This window comes from Chaetura pelagica, unplaced genomic scaffold (assembly GCF_000747805.2).
Source record: "Chaetura pelagica isolate M959 unplaced genomic scaffold, ChaPel_1.0 scaffold170, whole genome shotgun sequence".
In the NCBI taxonomy this organism is placed as follows: domain Eukaryota; kingdom Metazoa; phylum Chordata; class Aves; order Apodiformes; family Apodidae; genus Chaetura; species Chaetura pelagica.
In genome coordinates, this window is record NW_009952048.1 from 35,466 (window position 1) to 47,991 (window position 12,526).

At 36.8% G+C, this 12,526-nt stretch overlaps 1 protein-coding gene across 2 annotated transcripts in view; it reads left to right on the forward strand.

Annotated features, from left to right (window-relative positions):
• Positions 1–12,526, forward strand: part of LOC104393450 (cytochrome b5 reductase 4) — a 28,728-nt gene that overhangs the window by 10,298 nt on the left and 5,904 nt on the right. For both annotated transcript variants that reach the window (XM_010002951.1, XM_010002959.1), the window contains exons 5-12: positions 1,549–1,603; positions 3,751–3,808; positions 3,912–4,005; positions 4,576–4,608; positions 5,457–5,579; positions 8,104–8,244; positions 9,323–9,475; positions 10,320–10,470. In XM_010002951.1, coding sequence (XP_010001253.1) covers positions 1,549–1,603; positions 3,751–3,808; positions 3,912–4,005; positions 4,576–4,608; positions 5,457–5,579; positions 8,104–8,244; positions 9,323–9,475; positions 10,320–10,470 — 808 coding nt within the window. The remainder of the gene's footprint in view (positions 1–1,548; positions 1,604–3,750; positions 3,809–3,911; positions 4,006–4,575; positions 4,609–5,456; positions 5,580–8,103; positions 8,245–9,322; positions 9,476–10,319; positions 10,471–12,526) is intronic.

Here is a 12,526-nt window from a genome sequence, read left to right on the forward strand (position 1 = left end):
TCGTGACCAGTAGAGCACTTTCCTTAACTGGTTCACCGATCACCTGAATTGTTGTATTTTAATTGCAGTGTGACATGGTTTTCACATAGCATCTTACAGTATTTCAGAATAATTAATAAATAATTTGGTTTGCCAGAATGTTATTGTGGCTGTTCATGTATTTCTGTTGACCTGCAAAAGCAAACAGGAGTGTGTATGGCCATGAATTCCTCTTATCCACTGAGGCCAACCTAAGCATATGTCCTCAAGATAGGCTTAGCCTTTGAGAAGGATTTTGTCATTACGTGATTGGTTTTCTTTTGCAGTGATCTGACTGCTCTGCTATTTAGCTTCCTTGGCAGCTGCAGATGGTATGTACTTAGGGGTAATTAAGGATCAAAGAATAAGTAATTCTAGGGAGTTTTAATTGCTTTGGGTTAATTCCCCATCTGGATGATCAAATAGTTTTGACAGATTGGATTAGACCACAGTGGCACTGTTTTGGTGGCACTGTTTTGGTGGTGCTGTTTTTATAGACTTCCCACATGGTGGAGCCACTCAATTACTTTGTTTAAGCTTGCAGGCAAACTGCAAAAATTAATGGTGTTTAGAAGATAATCATCTAGGTAACTCAGAATTCATACATTGATTATTTTATGCAGACCCATTTCACATTTGCAGGGTTTGTCTTTGAATAGGGTTGAAAGCTCCATTTACCAGCAGTTATCTTAGACCTCGGCCTAACCATTGCCCAGTAAAACTCCACCTGTTCATGTGTTACAAATCATACTAGAGTTCAGTCTGTGCAGCTTCCTTCATCATGGTTCTATAAAATTTCTTGGTGTTAAAAATTATGAAGAATTGCTGTTGCTTTTATCTGTCATCTGTGCTCAATTTTTTGCCAGATATTTTCTGTTTCTGTTAGGCCAGAGATTAGTACAGTTGATGTTTTCAAAGTCTGACCAAGTGTTGCCTCCCAGCAAAAGCTTTTTCAAACTGCTTCATGTTGTTTAATAATTAAAGTGAGTAGCTGTATGCTTTGAAAATTCCTAGCAAAGTGTGAAGTAGAGAGATGAGGGCTGATATTTTTGTTTAACTAACTGACACACGATTTTACTTGTGAATTAGGTTACACTAGACATCCTAAATTTAGTACGTCCATCTGAATTGGATAAATAAGTAGTTCCGTTAAAGGAGGTTCATTCAGATAACTTTTTTCCCCTGCTTCACTATCACGAAGTGTGAAAACACAAGCTAATAACAGATGAAAATGAGAACAAGCTACATGTGCCAGAATGGCTGCATGCACAGGTTCTGTGGTGTATGGAGCTCTTAATTTCTGAAGTAGGACTTCATGTTTTAGCAGCCTGCTCTCCAAGAGAAAGTGCTGAATAAAAACAAAGCTAAATAGGTACACGGATACATCTGACTGCCTGGGTAAATAAAGCCACTAAATGTTGTAAAGAGGTATTTAAAACATTCTATTTAAAACCCCCAAAACATCTCTGATTATGAGTTCTATTAAGTGAGCATCACAGCAAATATTTAATGATTCTCTGCTCTTTTTAGGTATGCTTCCTGAAAAGAAAGTACTAGGGGCTGCTGCTAAAGATATAACCCCAAGGTAAATCCTTGTCTTTCATTCTCTATTGAACATTCTATTTAATAATTCTGTGCAGTTCCTAGTAAATTCAGGCAACTTCTCCCATGGTTAGTTCTTGATGTTTCAGATAAATGAGTATATATCATTTTCATGCTCTTGTAAATAGGAAAGTTGAGTTTCAGGTTTAAGCAACTTGCCAAAGGTCATATTGATGAGGCAGATGATGATGCAAGATTCTTGCATTGCTCTGTTGGTTTCTAACACTTGTGCTGCCTTGTATTGTATTTAAATGTATGACATATATTTGCAGTCTCCTCAGCCTTGCTCCTTGAGAAAAGTGAAAAGTGATTCCTAACGAGCTGATTACTTTTTTGACTTTAGTAATTTGTCCATAAATGTATGATTTGGCATGCCTTGGAAAAGTACTTCATTTCAAGCTGGAATATATTAAGATGTGATTAGCTGTATTCAGATTTCTACAATGTGCAAAGTGAAGCAGGCCCTAAAACCCCACTGTGATATTCCTCATTGACAGCAGCAGGCATCATTTTATTCCATGATACTTTGAGTTGCCAAGGTTCAGTTTTGCACTTTGCATGAAAATCTTCTGCGAATGTGTAATCTCTGGGCTAGTTACATGCTGTCATATAAAATTCTGTGGCTTGTGAACAACTGAAATGTGTTTTATCTTCTGAAGTGATTCTGGCCAGCAGGAGTAGGGATGTAATTCTCTCCCTCTACACAGCACTGATGAGGCCTCATCTTGAGTACTATGTGCAGTTCTGGGGCCCTCACTTCAAGAAGGATACTGAGGTGCTGGAGCAGGTCCAGAGGAGAGCAACAAGGCAGGTGAAAGGACTACAGGGAAAGTCTTATAGGGATAGGCTGAGGGAGCTGGGGTTGTTTATCCTGGAGAAGAGGAGACTCAGGGGGAACCTTATCACTCTCTTCAACTACCTGAAGGGAGGCTGTAGTCAGGTGGGGGCTGGGCTCCTTTTCCAGGCAACTGGCAACAAGACAAGAGGGCCTGGCCTCAAGCTGCTCCAGGGGAGGTTTAGGTAGGATATTAGGAAGCACTTCCTCATGGATAGGGTGATTAGACACTGGAATGGACTTCCCAGGGAAGTGGTGGAGGCACTGTCCCTGGATTTGTTTAAGGAAAGGCTGGATGTGGCACTTAGTGCCATAGTTTACCTGATGTGGTAGTGTTGGTCATAGGCTGGACTTGATGATCTTAAAGGTCTTTTCCAGCTTTGGTAATTCTGTGATTCTGTGAAGCTTTGCTGCCTTTCTTCCCATGTGTGTTTGGCACGTTCTGATATGTGACTGGAAGGTGAGCAGCCTGGAACAAATTGGCTATCAGGAGTGCCTGCTGGAGGGGTGTCGTCCCTCTCTGCCTTCTTTTCTGGTCCAGGACTCAAAACAGTAGACAGAAGTGGTTAGGACATTGGCAAAGGGAGGAGACAGAGTGATGGAGATGTGAGGAGTTAACTTTGTGTGGGGACAGAGTTGACTTTCACTGGCTGGGATTGCAACCCAGCTGGAAGTCAAATGAGAACTATAGAGATGTCTATGGTAGAGAGCCAGGCATGAGAATCTCATATGTATGGTCCCTGTGAAAATGGGTAGAGAAATATCTTTTCTGGTGTTGGATGGGCAAATTACTTCTTGGCAACTGTAAGGCCATACAAAAAATTAGCATTTGAAGGCTTTCTTATCTTACCCTACATTTATCTATTATAAAGTTTGAGGAGCTTGGGAACATAGGAATATAAAATCTTGATTTGGAGGATGAATGGAACTGTGGTTTTGTGGTGTGTGCATGTAATCTGTAACTCTTGGAAGTTACCCTGGCTGCTGACACTTGTCTGGAGTCAAGATTTTAATCATCTTGTTAGGAAGGTTCATATACTGCAAAGAGGATGCACGTGCTCTTTAAGTAAAACCAACACCTTATTGTTTTAGCTACAGTGTGCTGACTATCAGGATGCATAATGAGACTGTTGTTATTGTAATAGTCTTTTCAAAATTACTGGTTCTAGATTTATCTCTTAAAAATAGTAAATAATGTATTTGGCTTGTAAATTCATAAAAGAAGCACTGCTTCAAAACTGCTAGTTAAGTATATTTTGGTATGGTTTTTCTTTACTGTATTTTTTGTTTTACAGTTATGACTGGTTCCAAACAGATAGTTTGATTACCATTGTCATATATGCTAAGCAGAAGGTAAGTGTATTTTGTGAAAGGGATAATTAGAAGATCCAGTTGTAATCCAAATTGAATTCTGGGAGAACTTTATTATTTGTTTATTTTTTCTTGCCTGTGATAGGCTATGAATGAGGAGTTGGTGATAGTTGACTGTCGAGACAATCGATTAAGGGGAGAGATCATAATGGATGACCACTCATATCTTGTAGAAGTTGGTAGGTACTCTAATTTTGCAGTCAAAAGTACTGAATTTTCATTTTACTTTATTAAAAACTCCTCATCAGACCATATGTATTTTATATATACCAAGTAGTATTTTATTCCTCTTTCATTAGAGATTATTGAAATACCTTGATGTAAAAGTAGTACATTGTTTATCAACTCAAATCTTCATTTGTGTAGTACATACTTAATTTTTTTTTACAGCTGCAATAAAGTGTAGTAAGAAATTGATGTAAAAGTTGTGTAAAACTTTCAAGTCGGTTTTTGATGGCTATTAACATGCCCTTGTTAAAAAACAGCAAGTGGAATGGTTGAGATAAATGCAGGCTTGTAGCTTGACATGAATCATTATTATAAGTATTAAAAACCTGTGCCTTTCTTAGCGCTGTGTATTAGTCTTATGGAAATCAGAGTGAAATTTCAAGGCCAGATAATGATGTATAGGGTTCTAGGCTCATTAGTTCACTCAGTGTTCCTAGCCTTAAACTGTCTGTAGGTATGATGACTAGAGGGTAATTTATTTTTTTTTTGCTTAACACTGCATTTGTTTCTCTTTATTTCAGACTTGGATCATGAGGTTCAAGAAGACATAATTGGTAAGTTCAGTCTCTTGCAGCATTTCTGTATCTCTTCCAATATCAGAATGTGGAGCCTCAATTTATTTTTCAGACTCAGAATCACTTAAATTGTAAAAGACCTTTAAGATCAGTGAGTCCAAGCATTAACCCTACTTTACTAAGTTCAGCACAAAGCCATATTCCCAAGAACCACGTCTAGATGAGGTTTTGTTTTGTTTTTTTAAGGTTTTTTATACTGAGTCAGACTCCTCAAATATTTTACAGTTTTGCTTATCACCAGGTTCTGATACAATCAAGCAAATAAAGCCATAATGTTGAGTAATTTTTTTATTTTTTTTTAATTGTGGCATTTAGGCCTGTGAAAATAATAAGTTGATGGTGCTCTGATGTCTCTTGAGTATAACTAAATGTTAAAAATAATTAGAAGTTAATTCTGTTGTGTGTATGTAAACTGTTCTTTGCTTAGACTGGGGTTTTCCTGGCTTCCATTATTCATTCAAATGGCCTTGAAAACAGAGGAAATAGTATATAATAATTGTTACCAATTTCCAGTAAATGAGGACTCTGCATTAATGAACATTCTTTTTGACCAGATGGACTGTGAAGCTTTTCACGATGTATTTAATAAATAAGATACATTAAGTATGCATTAAGGCAGTGCTTATTTTTTAAATGCACTGTAAAACACTAGAGACATAGCTGGAAGTACATTTAATTTGATCATTTCATTTAACAGATGAATTCTCTGCATCTTGAGAAATTATTTACTCTGTTAAGATTTCATTATAATGGAGGAGTAAAATTATTACATTTTCTTTTTACAAAACGTAACCAAAAGTAACTGTATGAAGCCTTTTCTCTTTTAGTAAAGGTTGCTGAAAAAGTTGGGAAAGTGGAGATTATTTTAAAGAAAAAGGATAACATTCATTGGGAAATACTGGGACAGCCCTTGGAGGGTCATAATACGTTTATCAAATGTACAGACAGAGGTAAGCAATTCCATTGCCATGTTACCAGCTGTTTTAAGACTTTTTGGAACTTGTTCTCCTAGGATTTTCTTTTTCTGTAGTCACACTGTCATTTCTTTCAGGAATGTTGTCTGGCCTTGTTGAAAGCTGCTCAGGATTTCTTCTTGAAGGGTTCAGCTTAGAGGTGTTTGGTTTGGTTTGTTGATTTGTGTTGTCCTGAAGTGGCATTGGACACCTTTCAGGCTTGCAGAAAGACTTGGAAAATCTAACAGGGAAAGGTGAAAACTGCTTGAGTGTTATTCCACCTCATGGCTACCTGTGTGCTTAGTATCCTTTCTGTCCATATGAAAACCTCACTGGTGTGATGTTGTTCCAGCACACTACACCTTTGGAACTTGAGCTATGGTTGGACTTGATGATCTTAGAGGTCTTTAATGATTCTATGATTAAATGAGGGGCCTCAGGTCATGTGTAGGTGTCACAGCCAGCTAAGCTGATGTGTCTGCAAGAAGCGGTAGATTAGTATATGAGTACATTTTGTGATAATAGAATAGTATGAACTTGATGTAGCACCAAAATGCATTTCCCTGTTGAGCGTGCTTCCTTTTTTTAAGAGCTTAATTAAAAATACCTGCACAGTTGCATTAATAATACAAGCATGCTTCTGATGTTGTTGCAGCTGTCCAGTTTCTCAAAAGCCCTCTTGGCCTTCTGTGTAATAATGTTCAGAAGCTGACTGATGTTAGCCTGCTTCGTGTGAAAGCAAGACTGTACATTTTAAAGAGCTAATTAAATGTTGCTTGCCCTGTTGTATACCTTCTAAGTGGCCTTTAAAGTTCAGATTACTGTGGTACAAAAAGAAAGACCTATTGCATAAAAACACTTTAGCTACCTTTAGCTTATGTAGAGTGTAATTTTCCTTACCGGAGTTTCAGAAGTTCTTTAGTCATCCACTTTTAATACTATATTTTTTTTAATATAATCCTCTGTATTCAAGGGGATACAGCCCAGACTAATGTTGTCCACTGTCCATTGCTCATTTTCTCCCTCCTTATCATTTGTCATGATTATGAGAAACAAAATGGGAATATAACCTGAAAGAACAAGAGGTATAGAATATGGTGGCTTTATACATCCTTTGCAAGGAGGATGGGGTAGATTGTTTGATGCCATTGGCAAAAATCCAAATGGAGCGTTAGTAACCAGTGCTTCCTTAGATAATTTTTCTGCATTTTTTTCTAAGAAGTCAATCTCCAACATAGGATTTGTCCTGTTAGGCAGAGAAGTGTTACAGGTATTGAATAACTTTATTATGTATCTTTGATTAAGTTCAGATCAGTTTAAAATTAATCTCCAGAAAACTGAAGTTAAAGGCCTTGTTGAGTCTGAGTTTCTTCAGTTCTCTGATTGCAAAGGTGACAAATCTAGCAAATATATTGGTATCTATGGCTTTTTAATCCCAACTGCAGAAGCTCTTATTCTACATTTTTTTTAATCTTAAAATCCCAAAATGTAAAATTGAAAATGCTAGGTTTATAAAGAAGAATGTTCAGGCCTAGATGTCTTTCCTTCATTCTAACCCTGTGCTTTCACCTTGGCCACAAGATCTAGGTATTGGAGACTTCTGAGCACTCAGTTGTCCTAGAAGCCACTCTTCTTTTCTTCCCTTACTCTCAATTACAGAGTTTGCAATTTTTTTTCCGCTTTTGTGGAAGTAAAATAATATTACAAGGACTGTAAACAGGGTGGGGGAATGACATGCTAGCTTTGTAAATAGCTGTACTTGACAATGTATCAGTTGCTGTGAAAACCCCCCAGCAATGTGTGATGTAAATGAAGTAACTCACCTCTATTTCATTGAGAAGTAGAGTTCCTCAAATTTTATCATGGCTGAAAAGAGCAGGTGGAAGAGCTGGTGCTAGGTGTATTGGTGTTTCAGTGTGAGCAGCAGCAGAAGTTGCAGTGTTGAAGTAGTCCCTTGTGAGAGCTGTTCTGTGTGTGGTATTGTGGACCCGAAAAATGATGCAAAGCTGTATCAGAAATACTCATTGTGCTGACAGCAGTGAAACTGCAACGATGTAGGATGGTCAGCCAAACAAATGTGCAGGATGCTGGGTGGATTTAGATAGTCTATTACTGAAGTCTGTGATGCTGTGTCTAGCCTATGGTTCGGTTGTATTAACCAAGCTGGTTTTAGTCTGCATGTATGTGTGCATGCTGTAGTTGTATGATGAATGTAGTGCAGGTGCAACATAGTTTAGGGTTTTCTGCTTTCTGCTAGTATTGGTGATTTTCTATTTCTTCCTAGTCAATGCTGATAAGTTACAGAGTCGGTCTGTTATAAGCCTATATGTTATAAGGCTATAAATGAGGCCTTAGTCCAAACCTAGAAGAGAAATTGTAAGTAATAATGCAAGAAGTATCTGTTCATAGTCTTTCTATAATTGTGTATAATTTAATGCATGCCTTCTGTCTCTTATTAAAACATGTGTAAGAATAGAATGACTGATTGAGAGTTAAGTAACAAGTAAACCCATGTTTTTAGGACTGTTCTACAGAAAATGCAAGTTGGTTTCTAAGACAGAAGTTACCCACGATACCAAGCTCTTCTGCTTAATGTTGCCTAAGAGCACACATCTCCATGTTCCCACTGGACAACATGTTTGCCTCAAACAAATCATTGCAGGTAAGAAAAAATGAGAATGTAGTCATAGATACATTAACATAAATCCCTTTTGTATAGTCTTGGGAGAACACCAAGTCCATGACACAAATTCCCTGGTTGTAGTTAGAAAGTCTCTGCTTCCAGGATCACAATCAGTGCTTGATAACTAACTCACTAGATTAGCTAGCTTTCCAGTAATATTATTAAGGCTGACTTTTACTGTAGACCTTACCAGCTCTTCTTTCATCTCTCTCTTTAAAAAGTTCTCTGTACTGAAATATTGCTGTTCATCTTTGAAGTGGGGGAAGCTGATTGTCCTCTGTTACGTATGATTAGTTGGTTTCTTTCAGTTTTTTGGCATGTGGAGGGTAAAGTAACCCTACTGTATGATATTAATGGTAACAGGAAATTGAGAGAGCAATGCATCTTGAAAAGCATTGTTTAGGTGCTATTCTTTAAAAATTAAATGGGAGATCAAAGAAATACCCATTTTAATTTTGTGAGGGTACTTTAAAAAATTTGCTTAATTATGGTTATGCCAGTCACTGTACTTGTATTGCACTATGCATGGTGGAGATTTCTCAGAAGAGTTTTTTAAATAGCCTTTAATTGCAAACTGTTTTGTCCTCCTCCTCCCTACCTAATTCATTGCTAGTGTCCAACTCTTGCAATCTTTCTTTCTAGCATACAATAGCTTTTTGAAATTATAGTGAAAGAAAATACAGTCATGCAGGACCGAAAATCAGCTATTTCAATTTAGAAAAAATCAAGCTTGAAATTAAATGCAAATGTTCAGATGTCCATATTCTTTGGGGATGACTCTAGATCTTTTGTTCCAATGTTTTGAATTGCTAAAGAGTGTAGAAATATCATGCTATGGAGTGTCCTGAGGATTTTAATTGAAAATAGAAGGCTACAGTAATAAGAATGGGTGCAGTGGAAAGTTAGCATGCTTGTGTAAAAGCATGTGATGGTGGTGTTTTTTATGGGACACACAGATTATTTGTTTACTGTTTATTTTGGTATTTGTTTGCTGTAAATTTGCTGCATGTAGAGTACTTTTCATATAACTTCAGCTGCCTTTTTGTCTCCTGTCTAGGAACGGAGGTAGTAAGACCATACACTCCTTTATTGCCTTCTTTGCCACTGGATTTCAAAGAGCCGTCTCACCATGATGGGGCACGTATATATTTAATGATTAAAATTTATCCCTGTGGATTGTTCACGCAGGCACTTGACTGCCTACAAATTGGTAAGTATATGTTGAGGTTTTTCGTGTTTGCTTTTGCAGCCATTGCTTTGTCTTTTCAGATCACTCTCTGAGTATTTTGATGTTGTTATTGTTTACCTAGTTATACATCAGGACATACTTAAAATTGTTTTTTTTTCTTTAAGCCTTATTCTCCATGCCCCAAATGAACAGGGTTATCCTCACTGTAACTAGGAGTTACAAGACAAAGCTCTCTTGACTGATCTTCCAAATGTGTTCGTGTTTAACTGTCCAGATATGTCAAGTGTATCACACGTTAGAGTTGATTGCTTTGATTGTATATACTCTTAAAACAACTTTTGGTACTTTTGAATAACTATTTTATTAGACTTGAAATGCACTTCCTTGTCTGTATTCGATATGGAGGTAGATTTTTAACACTGACTTTGCAAATGTTTCTGTACTCATGATGTAAAATCCATCAAGACGACGTTTTATTTGAGTATCTTTTTAACGAGATCTTTTTAACTTTTCTGAAAGGAACCCTGTCATGGTTTTTGGCTAGGATGGAGTGAATTTTCTTATTAGCTAGAATACCATTGTGTTTTGGATTTACTATGGGATTTGGCATGAGAAGAATGTTGATAATATACTGATTTTTTTACTTGTTGCTAAGAAATCAAGGGCTTTTCAACTTCCCATGCTTTGCTAGTGTGCAGGTGCACAGGAAGCTGGCAAGAGGCATAGCCAGGACAGCTGGAACACTAATACTACAAAGATGAAGGCAGTATGAAAAGGCATTTTAAAAAATGAGAATACCAGTTAATTTGTTGTCATCTCATTAATGTTTACCTTTCTTTTTTTCTTTTTTTTTTTTTTAATAAAGGAGACTTTATTTCTGTCAGCAATCCTGAAGGTAATTTCAAGAAGACACAGGTTCAAACAACAGAAGATCTCTTTCTGTTGGCAGCAGGCACAGGCTTCACACCAATGGTTAAACTGCTGAATTTCGCTCTGACTGAAGTTAGCTGCCTCAGGTGTGTACCTGTCTGAGGATTTAACCTAAGTAATCCATAGGAAGGATGAAATGTAACCGACAGGCTTCTTTTTTAATGAAACACTTAACGAAATAAAATGGTACAAAAGCATTTTCCTTTAATCTGCATCAAAAGCTACCTTGCTTTTTAAGGAAGAGTCTTTCAGAGTCTTAGGGGAACTTGCACATACTTAGTTATTGGCTACCATCAACAAAATGGGCTGATTTGCATTTTGGATTTTAGTTTTGATACAAATGAGCTCCCCAAGGAGAAAATCTGAGCAGTTTTTTCTTTGGTTGGTTGTTTTTTTTTAAACTAGCTTGGCATTTGAGTGCCTTTTTCTATTATAGAAATATGTCAATGTAGATCTTGTTTTTTGGACTGAGGAGGTTCAGAACTGTTTAGCTGTGGCTTCTCTTTAATCTATTTGAATAGCTAGCTTACTTTTATATTTTTTTCACCTGCTAAGACAGTAACATGTTTTTACTAGATCAGTTCCAGTTTTCGCTAAAGTGAGACCTAGGTTAAGTGTAGCACTAAGTGGTATTTAGGTGCATTACAAAGGTGCGTATTGAATATCCATTCTGTACTTTGCTTGTAAAATCTATTACTTGTTCAAATGAACCTTATGTCCTTCAGAACCCCAGAACTAGTACTTCTGCTTGATGTGATTTTTCCGTTTACAACTGTAAGAGAATATAAAGTAGCTCAACTTTAAAAGGAAATGCAAAAGGTTACTGTAGGGGCATACTTTGATAGAGGTGAGGTGTGCTTGGATTGCTTGTAGCAAAAATCTTCCTCTAGAACCATGTCTTGCAGAATTTCTTAGGAGATTACATTTTTTTTCATGAAAAGTTGTTATTTGGGAGAGTATAGAAATTAAAAACATGCCTGAGCTATATGTTTTTAAAGCTGTTGTGGAGAACAGTACAACAGACTTGCTACTGTCTTCCTGTACCTTTGAATTTGGGCTCCTGTAATGGAAATTAATTTCTAATATGGAATTTCATTCAATATAAGCACAGGATGTTTTTTGTTCATTATGTCTTCATGAAGCACATTTGAAACAAAATAGATTAATTGGACACTAGTCTTCATAGTAAAGCTAAAAAGGATAACATGTACTGTAGAAGTCTGCTAGAAAAAAAAAAGTCAAACCCAGACATTTTTCTTGTATGGTTTATTGTTCAGCTATTACACATAATCTAATTTTGTGAGCAGAGAGACTGTTTGGCTATGTCAGTAGCAAATACCACATGGCTGGCTGGCTTTGTGAATCCAAAAGATAAATTTATTATCTAGCAAAATGCTTGGGAAACACTACTAAATTAATGTGGAATAAATTTATTTCTTCTTAAGGGGAAAGCTAATATGCCAGTTAAATGTATCTGTGATAATATGAAAGCAAAACTAAGGAAAGCATAACAAAAAATGAAAATCTGTATTTTGTCCATAACCAGAATAACAGATGTGTGAAAGACTGCTGCTGCACAGGTAGTGTTTGTGTCTATTCTGTCATTGAAGAATGACCAGAGTGGCTTATTTTAATTCTCTTCAGCACAATTTCTTATGGGAACTCAGTGTTCACAGGTAGCTTCAGATGCAGCAACGTCTGTTTTCTTACTAGTCAGAGTAAATTAATTTTTTCTTCTTGCTGTGGAGGCTTATTAGGCACTGGAATTACATGTTCTGGTACAGGTTGTTTATATGCAGAGACTTAGAGTTTGGTGTTTCTGACTGTTCTGGACAGTTTAGTTTCTTGGCCTCATATTTGCTGTTTGACCCTCCCTTTCTTTTGGAAAAATACTGCAAGAGTGTCTTTAATATGTGTGTGTATATATATTTATATATACACTGTTACTATACATTATTATATGCGTATATAAACAATATAAATGTAATTTGCAGAAAATTATCTTAGTGTGAAAAGAAATGTTTGCTCTAAACTTGGATTGCATACACTAGAACATGAATTGCAGGAAGTTGAGGAGGGATCTGAATAATGACACCCTTGTCACCTGAGGGTGCAAAAGCACTCTCTGCAGCTCTGGGCAGG